The sequence below is a fragment of the Paralichthys olivaceus genome, chromosome 9 (assembly GCF_024713975.1).
Source record: "Paralichthys olivaceus isolate ysfri-2021 chromosome 9, ASM2471397v2, whole genome shotgun sequence".
NCBI classification, from domain to species: Eukaryota; Metazoa; Chordata; class Actinopteri; order Pleuronectiformes; family Paralichthyidae; genus Paralichthys; species Paralichthys olivaceus.
In genome coordinates, this window is record NC_091101.1 from 1,326,978 (window position 1) to 1,347,661 (window position 20,684).

Genomic DNA, 20,684 nt, shown 5'->3' on the forward strand with positions numbered 1-20,684 from the left:
AAGTTAGTCATGGAGTTCCACAAGGTTCTGTCCTTGGACCAATGCGCTTCACCTTATACATGCTCCCCTTAGGCAACATCATGAGAAAGCACCACATACACTACCATTGTTACGCAGACGACACCCAGCTGTACATTTCTATGAAGCATGATGAATCTAATCACTTAGTTCAACTTCATGAATGTCTCAAGAACATCAAGGCCTTGATGACCCTTCTTACTTCTAAATTAAGACAAAACTGAGGTCATTGTAATTGGCCCTAAACATCTCAGAGAATCACTGTCTGAAGAAATAGCTACCTTGGATGGTGTCAGTTTGGCCTCCACCTCCACTGTGAGGAACCTTGGAGTTATGTTCGACCAGGACATGTCATTTGACCAACACATAAAACAAGTCTCTAGGACAGCTTTCTTCCACCTGCACAATATTAAGAAAATTAGAAACATCCTGTCTTAGGAGGATGCTGAAAAACTAGGCCACACATTTGTTACCTCTAGATTAGATTACTGTAATTCTTTATGATCAGGATGCCCCAGGAAATCTGTAAAAAATCTCCAGTTGGTTCAAAATGCCGCAGCACAAGTGCTGACAGGAACTAGAAGGAGAGATCATATAACTCCTGTCTTAGCTTCTCTACATTGGCTCCCTGTAAAATTCAGAGTAGAATTCAAGATCCTGCTCCTCACATTTAAAGCCCTTAACAATCAAGCCCCTTCATATATCAAAGACCTGATAACACTGTACTATCCAAACAGATCACTTTGTTCACAAAACACAGGCTCTCTTGTGGTTCCAAGAGTCTGTAAGAGTAGAACAGGAGGTAGAGCATTCAGCTACCAGGCTCCTCTTCCGTTTAACCAACTCCCACTCTGCGTTCGGGCGGCAGACACCATCTCTGCATTTAAAGTTAAAGTTAAAATTTTCCTTTTTGATAAAGCCTAATTAGTTCTGGATCAGGTGAGTCCTGAACCATCACTTAGTTATTTTTTTCACTCTCATTTCAGATATCTCTGACCCTGGAACTTCAGGACAACAACTTTTAGCATTATTAATGATTATTAATTACAATATTTCAGTAATTAATTATTATATGAATTGTGCCTGTTATCAATAATAATTAATAGTCTTTACACTGTTATTGTTTACATTTTAACTAGTCAGATCTGATAGTTATCAAGTGGTCCAGGTCTCTCTCGCTTCTCTCTCTCCCCCTCTTCCACCCTCCTCCCCCCATCCCACTATCACTCTCTCTTCTCTCCCCTCTTTTCCACCCATCTCTCCTCTCCTCCCCTTTTTCTTTGCGCACCCCCATCCACAGTACCCTGCAATTCCAGCTTTTTGGACCAATGTATCCACCAGCTTGTTTTTCAACAGATAGCTTGTAAGCCTATGGGCTATAACACTAAAGAAGATCTTACATTGAGGCGACTGATGGGCCAATATTGGCAGATGTTTGAGGAGTCCCCCTCTTTTGGTATCAGTACTCCTGCAGCTCTGCGCCAAGCTTTGGGTATAATTTGCTTCACCCATGCCACTCTCATTAATTTCCAAAAGAAGTGTAGAACATCTGGAGCCTTCTTATATACCCTATATGGGACACCATCACAACCTTGTGTACCTGCACCCTGATTACATACCAATGGTGATTAAACATCCCTCCACCAAGATGTATGTGAGGAAATGGTCTGAGGAGGCTAGTCTGGTGCTGAAAGACTGTTTTGAGTGCACGGACTGGGTGTTACTCAGCCCCCACAGGGAGGAAATTGATGGAATTATCCAGCGTGTTACAGACTCTATCCATTTTTGCAGTGAGAACACGGTACCAACCAGGAGGGTGCGGTGCTTCTCCAATAACAAGCCCTGGGTGACACCTGCTCTGAAAGCCCTATTCCACGAGAAGAAGCAGGCTTTTAGATCAGGGGATAAGGTCAGACAAGAGCGTCTAGAGGGATCTCAAGTTCAAGATCCGGAAGGCGAAGTGAGAGTACAAGAGGAGGTTGGAGCAATAGCTCCAACACAACAAGGTCAGGGACGTGTGGAAAGGCCTCAAGACCATCTCTGGTCATAGCAAGGAAAGGGGCAGGACCCCTGACCCTGGAGACAGGGAGTGGGCAAACCAGTTGAACCACTTTTTCAACAGGTTTGACTCATCAGCCACGTCCCAGGTAACAAGCCTGCTGGCCCCCACCTCCTACTCCTCGACACCACCAGGAGACACTCCTGCCTCCGTCCCTACTCCCCCTCCTCTGGAGCTGACACCCAGCCCTTCACCCACATCACCTATCATCATCACAACTGACCAGGTGAGGAGACAGCTAAGAAAGACCAATGCGAGGAAGGCTGCCGGTCCTGATGGCATCTGCTCCAGACTGCTCAAGGATTTTGCTGATGAGCTGTGCAACACCATCCAGTACATCTACAACCTGAGCCTCCGTCTAGAGAGAGTGCCCACCCTGTGGAAGACCTCCTGCATGGTTCAAGTGCCCAAGACCGCGAACCCCAGTGAGCCCAACCACTTTAGGCCGGTGGCCCTCACCTCTCACCTGATGAAGACCCTGGAGAGGATCCTCCTGGTTCACCTGTGAACTGTCATGAGCGCTAAGCTGGACACACTGCAGTTCGCGTATCATCGTGACATCGGAGTGGACAATGCTGTGATTCACCTGCTACACAGATTACTCTCCCATCTGGACAGCCCTGGGAGTGCTGTGAGGGTCATGTGTTTTGATTCATCCATCCAGCCATCTCTTCTGAGGGGGAAGTTGGAAGGGGCCGGAGTGGACCATCCCCTGGCTGCATGGACCATCAACTACCTCACTGACAGACCACAGTTTCTGAGGCTTATTGGACTGTGTACCTCTTCCCAAAAAAAAGATCATAGACAGTCTCAATGACTACAGGCCAATAGCATTGACCCCCGTGATGAAGTGCTTCGAGAAGCCACATCATGACTTTTATCCCCCCCTCATTTGACCCACACCAGTTTACCTACAGGGCTAATAGGTCTACAGAGGACGCCGTGACCACTGCTCTCAATGCTTCCACACTCAACCTGCCTCTGGATTAAGGACTTCCTTACAGAGTGCACCCAGAGGGTCAGAGTGGGTCCCCACCTCTCCACAGCCATCAGCCTCAGCACTGGCTCACCACAGGGCTGTGTGCTGAGCCCCCTCCTCTACATCCTCTACACCCATGACTGCACCCCCGCCCAACAAAGCAACACCATCTACAAGTTTGCTCACGACACCACAGTAGTGGGAGGGTGAGTCCACCTAAAGGGATAAGGTGGAGCAACTGACAGCATGGTGTCAGAACAACAACCTGCTCCTGAACACAACTAAGACCAAGGGGCTTGTTGTTGACTTAAGGAAAAAGACACATAAAATCCAGCCAATACACATCAACAGGGTTTGTGTGGAGAGGGTCTCGGACTTCCGATTCCCAGGGGTAAACATCAGTGAAGACCTGACCTGGGGACTGCACACTGTGGAGCTGGTGAAGAAGGCCCAGAAGAGACTCTACTTCCTGAGGGTTCTCAGGAGGAACAACATCTCAGAGAAACATCTGGTGTCCTTCTATCGCTGCGCAGTAAAGAGTGTCCTGACCTATTCAATCCAATTCAATTTTATTTGTATAGCGCCAAATCATAATATACATTATCTCAAGGCACTTTACATAGAAGGTCAGGACCTTAAAATCAAAATATAAAGAAACCCAACAGTTCCCACAATGAGCAAGCACTTTGGCAACTGTGGAGAGTAAAAACTCCATCATTAACAGGGAGAAACCTCTAACAGAACCAGGCTCAATGTGGGCGATCATCTGCCTCGACCGGTTGGGGTGAGCAAAGAAAACGGGGGAAGGAGATGAGAGAGGGGTTGGAAAAGAGGAGAGAGAAGAGAGAGGGATAGTGGTGAGGGGGAAGTAGGTGAGAGAAAGACCAGGGACACTTGGGCGCCATCAGGTATCAGATCTGACAAGTTAAAAATGGAACAACAGTGTAAAGACTATTAATTACTGTGGATAACAGACACATTTTATATCAAAATGAATTACTGCGATATTGTAATTACTAATAGGAGAAGTTGTTGTCCTGAGGTTCCTGGGTTGGAGATATCTGAAATGAGAGAGAAAAAAGAGAGAGAGAGACAATGGGAGTACAAAGTGAAACAGCCATTGACATGTATTAAAATAAATAAATGATTGAATGTGGAGGGACAGAGAGAAGTGGAGAGGTGCTCAGTGGATGATGGGAGTTCCCCAGCAGTCTAGACCTATAGCAGCATAACTAAGTGATGGTTCAGGACTCACCTGATCCAGAACTAACTATAGGCTTTATAAAAAAGGAACGTTTTAAGTTTAACTTTAAATGCTGAGATGGTGTCTGCCTCCCGAACCCAGAGTGGGAGTTGGTTCCACAGGAGAGGAGCCTGGTAGCTGAATGCTCTACCTCCGGTTCTAATCTTACTGACTCTTGGAACCACAAGAGAGCCTGTGTTTTGTGAACGAAGTGATCTATTTGGATAATATGGTGTTATCAGCTCTTTGATATATGAAGGTGCTTGATTGTTAAGGGCTTTATATGTGAGGAGCAGGATTTTGAAATCTATTCTGAATTTTACAGGGAGCCAATGTAGAGAAGCTAAGACAGGAGTTATATGATCTCTCCGTCTAGTTCCTGTCAGCACTCGTGCTGCGGCATTTTGGACCAACTGGAGATTTTTTACAGATTTCCTGGGACATCCTGATAATAAGGAATTACAGTAATCTAATCTAGAGGTAACGAATGCGTGGACTAGTTTTTCAGCATCCTTCTTAGACAGGATGTTTCTAATTTTGTTAATATTGCGCAGGTGGAAGAAAGCTGTCCTAGAGACTTGTTTTATGTGTTTGTTAAATGACATGTCCCAGTCAAACATAACTCCAAGGTTCCTCACAGTTGAGCTGGAGGCCAAGTTGACACCATCCAATGTAACTGTTCAGACAGTGATTCTCTAAGATGTTTAGGGCTGATTACCACAACCTCAGTTTTGTCTGAATTTAGAAGTAGGAAGTTTTGGGTCATCCAGGCCTTGATGTTCTGGAGACATTCCTGAAGTTGAACTAAGTGATTAGATTCATCATGCTTCATAACAATGTACAGCTGGGTGTCATCTGCGTAACAATGGTAGTGTATGTGGTGCTTTCTCATGATATTGCCTAAGGGGAGCATGTATAAGGTGAAGAGTATCGGTCCAAGGACAGAACCTTGTGGAACTCCATTATTAACTTGCATGTGCATTGAGGGGTCATTGTTGACGTTAACAAATTGAAATCTATCTGATAAATATGATTTGAACCAGTCTAGTGCAGTTCCTTTGATCCCTATATGTTGTTCTAGTCTCTGTACCAGAATCTTATGATCTATGGTGTCAAATGCTGCACTAAGATCCAACAGGACGAGTACAGAGACAAGTCCATCATCTGAAGCCAGAAAAAGGTCATTAGTGACTTTCAATGTGCTATTTCTGTGCTGTGATGGATTCTAAATCCTGACTGAAATTTGTCCAGCAAACCATTACTATCTAAGTAATCACACAGCTGGTTAGCAACAGCTTTTTCTAAGATTTTTGAAATGAAGAAAACCTCTGGATCAAGTGTAGGCTTTTTCAGCAGAGGTTTAATAACAGCTACCTTAAAAGCTTGTGGTACATAGCCGGTTAACAAAGACATGTTTATCTGATTTAATATGAAACTGTCAATCAGGGGGAAGATTTCCTTAAAAAGTCGAGTTTGGACCGAGTCTTACTGACAAGTTGTTGGTTTACATTATGAAACCAAGTAGGTCAGTTCAGGAAGGTCAATAGAATAAAATTGGTTCAAACATAAATCTGGTTCTATGGTTTCAGGACCAGGCAATGTTTCTATGTATGTAATATTCATTGGGAGGAGGTGGTGGATTTTATCCCTGATGGTTATAATTTTATTTGTAAAGAAGCTCATGAAATCATGGCTTCTTAGGGTTAGAGGAATAGATGGGTCAGTAGAGGTGTGACTTTCTGTCAGCCTGGCTACAGTGCTGAAGAGGAACCTGGGGTTGTTCTTATTTTCTTCTATTAAAAATGAATAATAAGAAGTCCTGGCATTTCTAAGTGCTTTCTTGTAACATATCAAGCTATCCTTCTAGGCTAGGTGAAAGTCATGATTATTGGTGGAACGCCACTTCCTCTCTAGTTTCCGCAATGTCTGTTTTAGAACGTGTGTTTGAGAATTATACCAAGGAGCTGATCTCCTCTGATTTGCCTTCTTCTTTTTTTTTTAAAAAGGGTTGACAGCATCAAGGATTGTTTTTAATGAAGCTGCTGTACTATTAAATAAGTTATCAACTAATGTGGGGGTAAAACTTTGATAACTTTCCTGTAATGTACTAACACATGGCTGAGAGGTAAGTGTAGATGGAAGCAGTTCTTTAAATTTGTTCACAGTTTTATCAGATAAACACAGACTATAATATAATTTCTGTCCAGAACCGGTGTAATTAGTAATTGTAAATTCAAATGTAATTAAAAAATGGTCGACAGAAGAGGGTTCTGTTGAAATATTATTACATTTTCAATGTCTATGCCATATGTCAGAACAAGATCAAGAGTGTGATTCAGACAGTGAGTGGGTTTATTCACATGTTGAATGAAACCAATCGAGTCTATTATTGATTTGAAAGCTGAACTAAGGCTGTCGTTGGCAACATCTACATGGATGTTGAAATCACCTACTATAATTATTTTATCTGTCCTAAGAACTAGTTCTGATAGAAATTCTGAGAATTCTGAGTAAGGGGCAGGCGGACGATATATAATAACTAGATGAATTGGTTTATGTGATTTCAAGCTCGGATGAATGAGGCTGATTATAAGATTTTCAAAGTAGTTATAACTTTCTTTTGGTCGAGGGTTGACACATAGGTTTAATTTAGAGATTGCTGCAACCCCTCCACCGCTGCCTGTGCTACGAGGAGTATGAGTATTAATATGGCTTGGGGGCGTCGCTTCATTTAAGCCTACATATTCTCCATCTTGCAGCCAGGTTTCTGTTAAACATAATAGATCAATTTGGTGATCGGTAATCAGGTCATTAATAAGTAGTGATTTTTGAGTGAGCGACCTGATATTTAATAAACCGCATTTTATAATTCTGTGTTTTGCTACCAGTGTATTGGCTGTGTTAACTTTTATTAGGTTTGAATATATTACTCCTGTCCTGTTTGCTTTTGATTTAATGAGTTTAGGTGGTCGGGGGGCAGACACAGTTTCTATAGGATATTGTGCGGGTGACTGTTCGAATAGAAGTGCAGAGAAGCGTGTAAGACTGCGACTCTGCCTCCTGGTCTCAACTCTGGATTGTCACGGTGTGGACTGTCTAACAAACGTGGTCATGTTTCTAGATATGAGAGCTGCTCCATCCCAAGTGGGATGAATACAATCTCTCCTAATCAGACCAGGTTTCCCCCAAAAAGTCCGCCAATTATCTACGAAGCCCACGTTGTTATTTGGACACCACGTCGACAGCCAGCGGTGAAAGGATGACGTGCGGCTGTACATGTCATCACTGGAAACATTAGGCAGGGGTCCAGAGAAAATTACGGAGTCCGACATTTTCTTTGCATACGTACACACCGAATCAATATTGATTTTTGTGATCTCCGACTGACGAAGTCGGAAGTCATTACTGCTGACATGAATAATAATCTTACTGTACTTATGCTTACCCTTAGCCAGCAGTTTTAAATAGGACTCGATGTCGCCCGCTCTGGCCCCAGGAAAACATTTAACTGTGGACGCTGGTGTAGCTAACTTCACGTTTCTCAGAATAGCGTCGCCAATAACCAGAGTTTGTTGCTCAGCGGGTGTGTCACTGAGTGGGGAAAATTTATTAGAGACGTGAACAGGTTGGTGGTGAACCGGGAGCTTCAGTTTAGGGCTACGCTTCTTATGTTGTACAGTCACCCAGCCGACTTGGCTTCCCGGCTGCTCGGGAGCTGCTGGGGGGGCTGGAGAAGCTACAGCTACTTGGCTCGCATCGGCTACCAGGGACTGGCTAACTACATCAGCTGAAGATTTACTCTCCATGGTGCAGAGCTGCGATTCAAAATGGCTAATCCTCGCCTCCATCCTGGCAAATAAGTTACATTTAACACACATACCGTTATCGCTAAAGGAGGCAGAGGAGTAACTAAACATCAGGCACACTGAGCAGGAGAGTGAGAGGGAGAAGTCATTGTTAGCTGCTAATGCTAAGGTGCAAGCTAACACGGGTAGTGTGTAAATCCCAGTGATTTAGCGAACGAGTCACTAAGAGAGGGGGTGTGTGTGTAAGGAATTGTACAACTGTAAATGTGACTCAAAGTTAGCTTCAGTGAGACAGAGAGTAGCAGAATAGAGAGACGAAAGAGAGGAGTTCAACACACAGAGTTCAATACACGCACACCGAGAGTGACACAATACGCTCACCGCAATACGTCAGCACGTCCAGCCACAACAGAACACTACAATGCTGTGGATGTGACCTACTGTCTCTATGCATGGTTCTCCAGCTGCACAGCGGCACAGAGGAAAGAGCTCCAGAGGGTCATACATGCTGCCTAGCGGATAGTCAGAGGCCGTCATCTGCTACTTGAGGAACTACACAGCTCCCGTTGCCTCAAGAACGCTGCGAGGATCCTTATGGACCTCTCACACCCCAGACATGGACTGTTTGAGGGCAGACGCTTCAGATCCATCAAAGCAAAGACAAACAGACTAATTCAAAGTCATCTTTATTGTCAATTTCAACACATATACCAGACATACAAAGGAATTGAAATTGCGTTCCTAACTATCCCACGGTGAAGACAAGACAATACATTTCCTAACAAAAGTAACAGTAAAGTGCACAGGCACAGCAAATGAAGTCAGACATATCCTTACTAAAGTAGACAATAAATAAAAATGACAGTTTTTTTAGTGCAAATATATGAGGTAGCAGCAAAGTTTTATAATATAATATGATATGGTGATATACAATGAGTTGTGATAGTGCAAACACAGTCCGTAGTAGCAGCAGAAGTTTTTTTTTCTGTATGATATAAGTGTGCAAATGGCAATGGTAGCACAAAGACAGTCAGTATGTGGGTCCTAGGGTTCAGGGTTCAGAGACCAGAGTGTGTGTGTGTGTGTGTGTGTGTGTGTGTTTTGGGGGGGGGGGGGGTTAGCTTCCTGACAGCCTGGTGGATGGAGCTGGGGGTAGAGAGGGGAGAGAGTTTAACATCCTAACAGCCTGGTGGATAAAGCTGTTGGTGAGTCTGGTGGTGCGGGAACGGAGGCTCCTGTACCTTCTCCCAGAGGGCAGGAGGCTGAACAGGCTGTGTGCGGGGTGGCTTGCATAGCTCACAATTGTGTTCGATTTGCGGGTGAGGCGTGTGGTGTATATGTCTTGTAGGGAGGGGAGTGGGGCACCAATGATCCTTCTAGCTGTGTTTACTATGCGCTGCAGGGCTTTCTTGTTGTAACCAGTGCAGCTCCTGCCCAACACAGTGATGCAACTGGAAAGGATGCTCTCAATGGTGCCCCGGTAGAATGTGCACATGATGGGTTGTGGTGCACTCACTCGCTTCAGTTTGCGCAGGAAGTAGAGGCGCCGCTGGGCCAGTGATGCAGTGTTGGTGGTCCAGGAGAGGTCCTCACTGATGTGCACCCCAAGGAATTTGGTGCTGCTCACTCTCTCCACAGCAGCACCATCGATGGTCAGTGGCAGGTGTTGGATGTGGCCTCTCTGGAAGTTGACAACAATCTCCTTGGTCTTGCTGACATTCAGTAGGAGATTGTTGTTTCTGCACCACGTAGTCAGAAGGTTGACCTCCTTCCTGTAGTGAGTCTGGTCGCCCTTGTTGATGAGACCCACCAGAGTTGTGTCATCCGCAAACTTCACTATGTGGTTGGTGCTGTAGGATGTTGTGCAGTCGTGTGTCAGTAGGGTGAAGAGCAGGGGGCTGAGCACACAGCCTTGTGGGGCCCCTGTGTTCAGTGTGATGCTGCTGGAGGTGTTGTTGCCGACACATACTGCTTGTGGCCTCTGAGTGAGGAAGTCCAGCAGCTAGTTGCAGAGGGAGGTGCTGAACCCCAGTTTATCCAGTTTGCAGATGAGGTGTTGTGGGATTATGGTGTTGAATGCTGAACTGAAGTCTATGAACAGCATTCTCACATATGAGTCATTTTTGTCCAGGTGGGTGAAGGCTGGGTGGAGGGCAGAGCAGATTGCATCCTCTGTGGATCTTTTGGCTCGGTATGCAAACTGGAAGGGGTCAAGGGTGGAGGGGAGGATGGATCTGATGTGTGACATGACTAGCCGTTCGAAGCACTTCATGATGATGGGTGTCAGTGCCACAGGACGGTAGTCATTGAAGCATGATGGAGCAGATTTCTTCGGCACAGGTATGATGGTGGCGGCCTTGAAACACGATGGAACAACAGCTTGCCCTAGAGAAGTGTTAATGACGTCTGTGAAGACACCCTTGAGCTCAGTCCTTCAGCACACGACCAGGGATGTTGTCTGGACCTGTGGCCTTGTGGGTGTTGATAGCGGAGAGTGTCCTCTTTACCCTGGCGGGAGACAGGCACAGAGTCTGATCGTCAGGATGGGGTGGGGTCTTCTGTGGGCGTGTGTTGTTTTGTGCTTCAAAGCGTGCAAAGAAGCTGTTCAGATTGTTGAGCAGAGAGGTTTTGCTCTCGCAGCTCTGTGGCGCGGGCTTGTAGCCGTGATGGCCTGAATGCCCTGCCATAGGCTCTGTGCGTCTCTGCTTTCTTTGAAGTGGGAGGTTATCTTTTGTGTGTAATCCTGTTTTGCTTTCCTGATGCCGCGGGACAGGTTGGCTCTTGCTGTTCTCAGGCCAGATTCATCCCCAGCTCTGAAGGTGTTATTTCTGGCCCTCAGCAGCCTGTGGACGTCCCCTGTCAGCCATGGCTTCTGGTTAGCCTGACTGATGATGCTTTTTGTGTGGGTCACACCATCGATGCACTTGGTGATGTAAGAGGTCACAGTGTCTGTGTATTCCTCAATGTCTGTATGGTTGTTGTAAGTGGCTGCCGGCTTAAACATTTCCCAGTCTGTTGTGTCAAAGCAGTCTTGAAGAGCAGAGGTGGCCCCCTCTGGCCACACTTTTACCTGCTTCTGAACAGGTTTGGTGACTTTCACTCTCTGTCTGTATGCTTGCATTAGCAAAACAGTGATGTGATCAGAGAGTCCGATGTTGGGGAGGGGGGTGGCTTTGTAAGCTCCTTTGTACGTGGTGTAGACCAGGTCCAAAATGTTGTCCCCCTCTTGTTGGGAAATCAACATGCTGGTGAAGTTTTGGGAGGACAGTCTTGAGATCAGCATGATAGAAATCTCCGGCGAGGATAGTGAAACCGTCTGGGTGTGCTGTTTGTTGTTCACTGATGGTCTGGTACAGTTCACAAAGTGCCGAATTCCTGTCACTGCTGTTGTTGGTGAGAGGGATGTAAACCGCGACCAGCAAAATCGCAGTAAACTCCCTGGGCAGATAGAAAGGATGGCATCTTACGATCACAAACTCCGCCAGTGGTGAACAGTGTTTGCATACCACCACAGCGTCTCTGCACCACGCATCACGGATGTAAACACAGACCCCGTCGCCACAAGTCTTTCTGCTGTTTACGAGTGCCCTGTCCGTTCGATAGCATGCTACCTGCTCCAGTTGTACAGCAGAGTTGGGGATGTTGTCATTTAACCACGTTTCAGTGAAAACAAGCACATAGCAGTTACTCACTGTCTGATTCATTGACCTCAGCAGTTGTATATGATCCATTTTATTGTCCAATGATCGTACATTAGCCAGGAGGATGGATGGTATGGCTGGGTGAGTTGGACTAGCCGCTAGCCTAGCTCGGGTACCTCCGCGCTTGCCCCTCTTCTGCTTCCTCGCACACTGCTTCCGATGCCTCCTTTTCAGAGGAAGAGTAACAGACGAGTCCGGTGTGATTGCCAGTCGACGGAGTAATCCGAGCTCCCTTAGCGTCGCTGTTGCATGGTCCAAAACATTGCAAATCTTGCTTTTAAAGATGTCTAGCTAAGCCTGTCGGCTGTACTTATATTCCGGCGTAGACGGATGAGCCGAACACGAAAAACTTTCGGACACAATCCCACGTGCAATACACCATGTGCAATATTTTTGACTGTATGACTGTATGACTATGATTGCTGTTAGTCTAGGTTTTTCTCATTCCTTTTTCTATGGCATATGGAAATAGAAATGGATTACTGGCGGGCCATAATGGACTTGGTGTGAGGGAAACCACCTTCACATCAATGCCGCTAAGACAAAGGAGATGATGGTGGACTTAAGCCGGAAGGCCAAATGGACTTTTTCAGTGAAAATCCAGTGTAAGGACATTGAGGTTGTGCATTCCTACAAGTACCTGGGTGTTCATCTCAACAACAAAGTGGAATGGTCCACACACACCCATGCTCTGTACGAGAAGGGTCAAAGCCGCCTCCACCTGCTGAGGAGGCTGAGGTCCTTCGTGGTGTGCAGAGCTCTACTAAGGACCTTTTATGATTCTGTTGTGTCTTCTGCTGTGTTGTATGCTGTTGTTTGCTGGGGGAGTGGTTGCACTGTTAGGGACAGGAAGAGACTCGATAGGTAGGTTAAGAGGGCCAGCTCAGTTGTGGCCTTCAGCCATCGAACTGTACAATAACCAGCTGTAACATTCATTTACACTCTGTGATCTAACCTTTCAAGTCCACTTTTATAGCATCTGCCTTTTTTTTGTTCATCTTAGCTCTTAATGTACAATACTTTTTATATATCACAGTTTCAAATGTAATCTTTCAGTGCATTATTTTTTCTTTTCTCTACCATATATACCACAAGTGCAATTCCTCTATTTATATGTATATACCGTAAATTACCAAATAATAGCCGGGTGTCAATTAACTGCAGAGTCCCCTTTAAAGGCCGGGTGCAGGTGTATTTTTTGATAAATAACCGCCGGTTCCAAATAAATGCCGGGTCTAATTTATTTATTTTTAAATTCAAAGAAGAAGACGTGACCACTGACAATGCATGTTTTTATTCTTCGCCTTTTTCATATATTGTGCTTCCTTACTGATGATCGCCATGCCTCCGTATGACAAAGTATAACTTGAAATTCCAACTTTCTGTCGTAAAATATGCAGAGAAAAACTCGGCAGAAGCAGCCGCTAGACGTTTCTCTGTCTATGGAAACCAATGACTCAATCCTCACCCACACTAGTCTGGGAAACAGCCTAAACAATACTGAGAAGGATTATCATCTCATATTCAACACATTAAAAAATGTAAGATCAAGATGTAGAAGACAAATTGGACAAAAAAATTAAGCAATTACAAAATTCCTATGTGGCCACCCCAACAGAATGAACAACCATTTTGAACATAATGAAAAATCTGGCAATTACCTAGCAAATCAACTCAAACGCAATAAGGAGATATCACTAAACAAACAAAATCAACAATGATCCACAAGGAATAAACCATATCTTCAGACAATACTACCATGACTTATATAGTGACAGGAAAACATATAGAATAGTTTTTAGATGGCATCATACTACCCTCCCTATCAAAAGACCAAGCAGATATTTTAGACACTCCACTACCATCCACAGAATATGAAAAGCAATAAAAACAATGTCAAACAATAAAGCGCCCTGACTAGACAGATTCCCCTCGGAATTTTACGAGATAACAAATCCAATACTTATCATATGAATAGAGCACTAATAGCATTACTGCTTAAAACAAATAAGGAACCAACTCATTGCTCAAGCTACAGGCCCATCTCCTTTACAAGTACAGACATAAAAATCATCAGCAAAGCAGTAGCAACTCGAATTGAACCAGTTATCTCACCCTTATTCACCCAGGCCAAACACGATATATCAAAGGTAGACATTCATCAAATAATACACGGCGTCTCTTTAATTTAATAAATAAAACACATAAAACTAACATAAAACTATCATCCGTTCATTGGATGCAGAGACAGAATTTGACAAAGTAAACTGGATATTTTTTATAACAACTCTGACAAAATTTGGCTTCGGAGAATTGTTTATTCAATGGGTAAAAACCTTCTACAACACACAAAAGGCAGCCATCATGATCAACAAACTCATCTCACAAAGCTTTACAATCCACAGAGGTACCAGAGTGGGATGTCCACTTTCACCTTAACTACTTGCAAATTTTATCAAACCACTAGCAGAGCAAACAACTATATCATAGGGATCCATACCAATAACAAAACACATGAAGTTAGCATATGCAGAGGAAATACTTTGATTTATTTGGGTTTTGTAGAAATAGAAGAACTTGACAAAATGATCAATACTTACGCAAATATTTCTGGTTATGATATAAACTGGAAAAAATCCAATCTTTCCAACACCTGGAGATAGCTCCTAGGCTACAAAAATCCCTCACTTACCACTCACTACTGGCCACATCACATATTTAGGTAAAAGATTCTCCACCAAGCTGTCAGAATTGTTCCACCTCAATCTCACTCTGCCACTAAAAACTAAACAACATGACTTGAACAGGTGGATGACATTACCGCAAAATTAAAAAGGTGGTATTACCAAGAACTATCAACTACTTAATGATCCATTGCAACCCACAACAAAATGGTTCAACACTCTAGACTCCTAGAAGAGGCCTAGAAGCACCACATTTTCAACACGGCTACTTAGCGAACTCTTGTTACTGAGAAGGAATGGACTCCAGCAGAGGCAGGTGTGTTGGAATAATGTCTTTGGGTATGTATAATTGCATGAGCAGATGTGTATGTGGAGGACTGACCAAATGGTTGACCTTATTGTTTATCTAAAAGGGGCAACTTTAGGGTTTACGATGATGGCTTAAGAGACTTTAGTTTTATGGCCTTGAGAAACCACAACTTTATGGCATCTCTTGGTATCTCTGGTTGGGATCTCACACCTGTGGTCTCACAGGGGGGTCTTCCCCAGAACATGTAAACCCATAACAACAGGATGTCTCTTCCACTGAGTGAAACTAAGGAGGGTAATACATACCTTTGCATGCTCAGTGTAATGTTTACTGTATTTTTTGTCCCCTTTTATAAAGAGAGTTTTCATTTCAAGTTAAACTGTGTTTTCGTAACGTTTGAATTTATGTTTTGAATTTGCTCTGTGTCCCTCGCTTGTGTCCCACTCTGGTCCTTTCTGTGTCCCACTCTGTGTCCCACTCTCTGCATCCCGTTCTGTGTCCCTCTCCTGTGTTCCCCTCTTTGTCCCTCTTCTGTGTTCCCCTCTGTGTTCCACCATGTGCTTCTCCTGTGTGTCTCCCTGTGTTGCTCTCTGTGCCCCCCTCTGTGTTCCACCATGTGCTTCTCCTGTGTGTCACCCTGTGTTGCTCTCTGTGCCCCCCTCTGTGTTCCACCCTGTGCTTCTCCTGTGTGCCTCGCTGTGTTCATCTCTGTCTTCCACTTTCTATGTTTCACCCTGCGTTCCTCTCGTGTTCCCTTCTGTGTTCCTCTGTGTTCCACCCTGTGTTCCACCGTGTGTTTCTCTCTGTGTTCCCCTCTGTGTTCCACCCTGTGCTTCTCCTGTGTGCCTTGCTGTGTTCATCACTGTGTTCCTCTTTCTATGTTCCACCCTGTGCTTCAACCCGAGTTCCTCTCAGTGTTCCTCTGATTCCTGTTTTATTTTGTAGTCTCTGCTCCTGGTGTGTTTTCCCCCCTAGACGTCCTGCCCTAGTAAGGCTCACCTGTTTGTCCTGTGCCACCTGTCTCTAGTTACTCATCAGTTCAATGTGTATTTAAGTCTTTGTGCACCCCCATGTTTTTGTCAGTTTGTCTTGTTGGACGCCCTTGCCATGTCCATGTGTTGTGTCACCTCTCGCCACGTTCCCTGTATGTTGTCAGTGTTTCAAGTATTTTCCTGTGTTGCTCCCCTGTTTTGCCTGAGAGCATTTTGAGTTCTTGGAGATTTCTATTTGTTACTTTCACCCGCCTGAAATTAAAGGACACTTTTGGTTGCATACTTTTGGTTCTGCATTTTTGGTCCACCTGCTCCCTTACCCTCTCCCTGCATCCCATCTCCATGACACTTAGTGGGACGAGGCTGTGAGATATAAGTACACAGATTCTCCGATGTTCTTTGCTCATATGTGCATGTCAATTCAGGTGATTTGTACTGTGAATCCATCTGCAGATGCTGAATTAAACTTACAGATAGAAGTGTTTGACTGTGTGCTTGTTTCACAGAAATTTCCACCACACAGGCAAAGGCAGCGCTCAAGCACAGGGACATGGCACATCATGGGCACATGATCGTGGTCTTGGCCTTTGGACCAGCACACCAACCTGGAACAATGCTACTCTTCCTCAGAGGTGCAGGGTTGTGGTACAAAATATATGCCAGCAGAATAAGGCAATAGGTTTAGACTGCTGGGGGAACGCCCATCATGCACTGAGCACTTCTTCACTTCCCTCTGTCTCTCTGTCTCTCTGCCCCCCCACACTCATTTATTTATTTATTTATTAGTTTTAACATGTCATCATGTCAAAGTGTCACTTTGTCCTCCCATAGTCCCTCTGGCTCTTCTCTCTATCTCGTTTCAGATAACTCCGGCACCGGGACTACAGGACCACAACGACCACCATCACCATTGTCTGCATTTATTACAAGAACTCAGCAATTTATTAATATATCTAGTCATGTTGTAGATCTATACATTGTTATTGTTATGGTTAGCCTTGATTTTGATGGTGCCAAATTGTTACCGGTCTCTCTCTCTCCACCTCATCTCTCTTCTCTCCCCCGCTTTCCACCCATCTCTCCTTTCCTCCCCCCTTACTTTTCTTTCCTCACCCCAACCGGTCGAGGCAGATGACCGCCCACATTGAGCCTGGTTCTGCCAGAGGTTTCTCCCTGTTAATGAGGGAGTTTTTCCTCTCCACAGTCGCCTGTGCTTGCTCATTGTGGGAACTGTTGGGTTTCTCTATGTTAATATTGTTTTAAGGTCTTGACCTTTAAATGTAAAGTGCCTTGAGATAATGTAAATTATGAATTGGCGCTATATAAATAAAATTGAATTGAATTGAAGGCTGTCGCACAGGCTAGTCAAGAACAATGAATGAGATGGAAGGGAGTTCAAAAGCGAAAGATCTCCTGAAAGGCGATTCAGAACGACATTCAGAACAAGCTTCACCATCAAGGTGTTAGAGAGAAGACCACACATGCTCCCTCTGTCCAATGCCAGCTACACTAAAAACACATCCTGCAGGGTTGCAAAACCAACCTTAAATGTCCTCCTCCTTCACTCCATTGTGCAGCAACAGCATTTGGCCGGGAAGGTTAGGGGCCAATCCAGGCTTGCCACACAAGACCAGACACCGGGCAGCTAAGTGGAGCATGTCACTAGAGGTTGATGGCAGACCTCGGGCAGAGACATTATTTTCAGTTCCAATAAACTATTAAACTGTATCTTTAAGTCTGTCCTGCATTTTGGGTCTGAACATCAATTGAACCTAACAGAACAATCTGGCCACGCAATGGACCCAACAGAGACAGACTCCCCCCCAGCACGCGATATCCAGTAAAGGCAACCTGCTGGGACAACACCACCAGCTTCTGCAGGATTTGATGGAGACCCAGAAAGCCCTAGGAGCCCAGGTAACCCAGATCAGCCTCCAGTGTGTGCTGGGGACACAGTCAAGGGACTGCTGAACCTACGTCAGGGACAGAGGAGTGTGGCATACTACTCTGTGGAATTCTGGATTCTTGCAGCAGAGTCCGGGTAGAATGACGAAGGTCTAAGAGGGGTACATTTAATAATTTGTGCTAACTAATGACAGATGCACTGACTCTATGAGACAAGTTCATTCTTTCGACTCTCTCATCTCCCTGTCTGTAAAGACTGATAACTGTTTGCCAGAGAGATGCCAGGAAGGAAAACAAACACGCCAGCTCTCTGTCAATCGCCTGTTCCCAGTGTTTCTTCCATCACTGCCCATCATACAGAAGAACTGGTGCAGCTGGGACAAACTCATCTCATACCAGCTGAACCACAGACGAGGTTGAGCACGGGTGAATGCATTTATTGTGGTCAGTCAGGCCATTTTCTGGCTGCATGCCCCTTTCACCCAAAAGACACAGCCCGCCAGTAGCTGTGGGGATACTGATACCAAATCTAATGCACCTCTAAATTTCTCGCCCTATATGGAAATCCAAGCTTCTCTCTGTTTGAGTCAACTGTCCCTGCCTTCCGTAGCCCTAGTGGATTCTGGAGCAGAGCAGAATTTTTAGTTCATTAAATTTATATATCAGGCTGGCATTTCCTCAGTTGCTTTGGACTAACCTGTAACAATGCATGCTCTTGATGGAAAATTTCTGGCTCAGGTCACTCACCAGACAGAACCTCTCCTCCTCATCCTTTCTGGTAACCACTGTAAGTACATCCAGTTTTATGTATTCTCCTCACCTCAAACACCTCTAGTTTTAGGCTATCCTTGGCTGAAGCTACATAAACCTCACATTGATTGGCCAATAAGAAAATAAGTTGGAGGCAGGATTCTCCTTTCTGGCTAAAAAAGACAAGACTCTCCGCCCTTATATTGATTACCATGGCTTAAATAATATTACAGTTAAAAACAAATACCCACTGCCTCTAATCAGCTCCGCCTTTGAGCCGTTGCAGGGGTCCACAGTATTCACCAAGTTGTATCTGCCTAGTGCTTATCACCTGGTATGGGTCAAAAAGGGAGATGAATGAAGACAGCCTTCAATGCCCCACTTGGTCACTTTGAGTACTTGGTTAGCCTTTAGGCCTGATCAGCACCTTACCGAGACGATATCCTCATCTTCTCCCATGACATCTCTGAGCATCAACTCTATGTCCGTCAGGTTCTCCAGAGACTCCTTGAAAACAAACTGTTCTTGAAGGCCAAGAAATGTTTCACTTCAAATCAGTTTCTTTCCAGTTTCTTACTCTCAATTATATCATTGAGAGTGGGCAGGTGAAGACGGACCCAGAGAAGATTCGGGCTGTGGAGGAGTGGCTCACACCCACTTCCAGGAAGGCTCTCCAACACTTCCTTGGCTTAGCTAACTTTTACTGCCACTTCATCAGGGACTTCAGTTGGGTTGCTGCTCCCCTCACTAAGCTCACTTCCTCCATCATCCCTTTTTCCTGGAGCTGATATTAGGTTAACTAAACCATTGAAGGAATGAAGTAGGATACAAGTGCAATTGCAACAGGACATGAATGACACATGATTATATTCTTATTATTTTTATTTTACACTTAAAAGGTGGTCACACTGGCTGCGGTGGCATCACAAAATGCTTGTGAAACGAGCCCATGTTAACAAATTAGAGAGGTCACACCTCAGAAAGGCTGTAGATATATCAAAGTCAATGTAAAAAACTTCAGGGGAAGGCTATAGGCTCTCTCTCTCTCTCGGTCTTGCTCAACCTGTCTCTCTCTCTTGTTCGCTCTCTTACTCACCCTGTCTCTCTTGCTCGATCTCTCTCACTCTCTTGCTCGCCCTGTGTCTCTCTCTCACACACATTGTGATTTGAGTGGTCATCAAAACTAGTAAAGCACTATATAAATGCACAACATTTACCATTTACCAGACCATTTACCATTTATTGTTTGTATGCTGGGTGTGATGTGCACAGTTTTTTTAATTAACAAGCTATGGTGCAGAGTTAAGTAAAAAAAAATATGTTCATCCCAACTGGTTTATCTGCAGTGAAGATTTTATAGCTAATGTTTTTCATGAAATGACAATGAATTTACTTTATTACTGTTCAGATGTGTGGTGTATATATACATTTGAATGATGTACTTAACTGGTGTTACTAACTCAAGTTCACCTTTTCAAAAATCAAAGCTTTGTAATTCATCTGGATATATGATTAGAAACTCTGTTTTCACTGTGAACTATACACTGGTGTATAGTTGCAACCTTACATGGTAAACGTGTAAATTTGTGAATAGCAAAACTTTGAGTGGTCATCCAGTCATCAAGATTAGAGAAGCGCTATATAAAAACAAATAGCATTACACTTCCTCAGGTCATCGAGTGACAAAGTGTGAATCGGATGGACACATTATACTTATTGTAAGTAAACCGAATAGCCAAACCTCTCCACAAAGATGCCAGCCTGCACTACATGGACAATGCTGCGGAAGCGTGGCTTGTCTTCATTTTGGCGTAGCATGATGCCCCTTTGACGAGTAAAAGTGGAAGCCAGCCAGTCACGGACTTCTGATGGCACAGAGTCTGACCTGATGTCGCTGAGCTCATCCTCTGGATCTAGTAGCCGCCTGTGGAAGAGGCAGAGTCACAGAAATCCCAAAACGTATACACTGTACAATGGTTGCATTTACGTATATAGTGCTGTTCTAGTCTTGATGACCGCTCAAAGTGCTTTACACTACAGCCATTCACACACACATTCATACAGTACATCTATTAGCAGCACTTTTTGTTGTTCTATGGGGCAATTCTATGGGGTTCAGCCACTTGCCTAAGGACACTTTGGCTTGCAGATGGGAAGACTGGGGATTGAACTTCCGCTCTACCCCTCAGCCACAGCCACCCCATTGACTGCCTGACTAACACTGTTTATTTACTTGT

General features: G+C 44.6%; 1 protein-coding gene across 1 annotated transcript in view; it reads right to left on the reverse strand.

Annotated features, from left to right (window-relative positions):
- Nucleotides 1-16,740: 16,740 nt before the first annotated feature.
- LOC109641012 (dual specificity calcium/calmodulin-dependent 3',5'-cyclic nucleotide phosphodiesterase 1A-like) overlaps nucleotides 16,741-20,684 on the reverse strand; it is a 55,241-nt gene continuing 51,297 nt past the window's right edge. Inside the window, exon 7 of the mRNA XM_069531811.1 lies at nucleotides 16,741-20,371. Coding sequence (XP_069387912.1) covers nucleotides 20,161-20,371 — 211 coding nt within the window. The 3' untranslated portion in view covers nucleotides 16,741-20,160. The remainder of the gene's footprint in view (nucleotides 20,372-20,684) is intronic.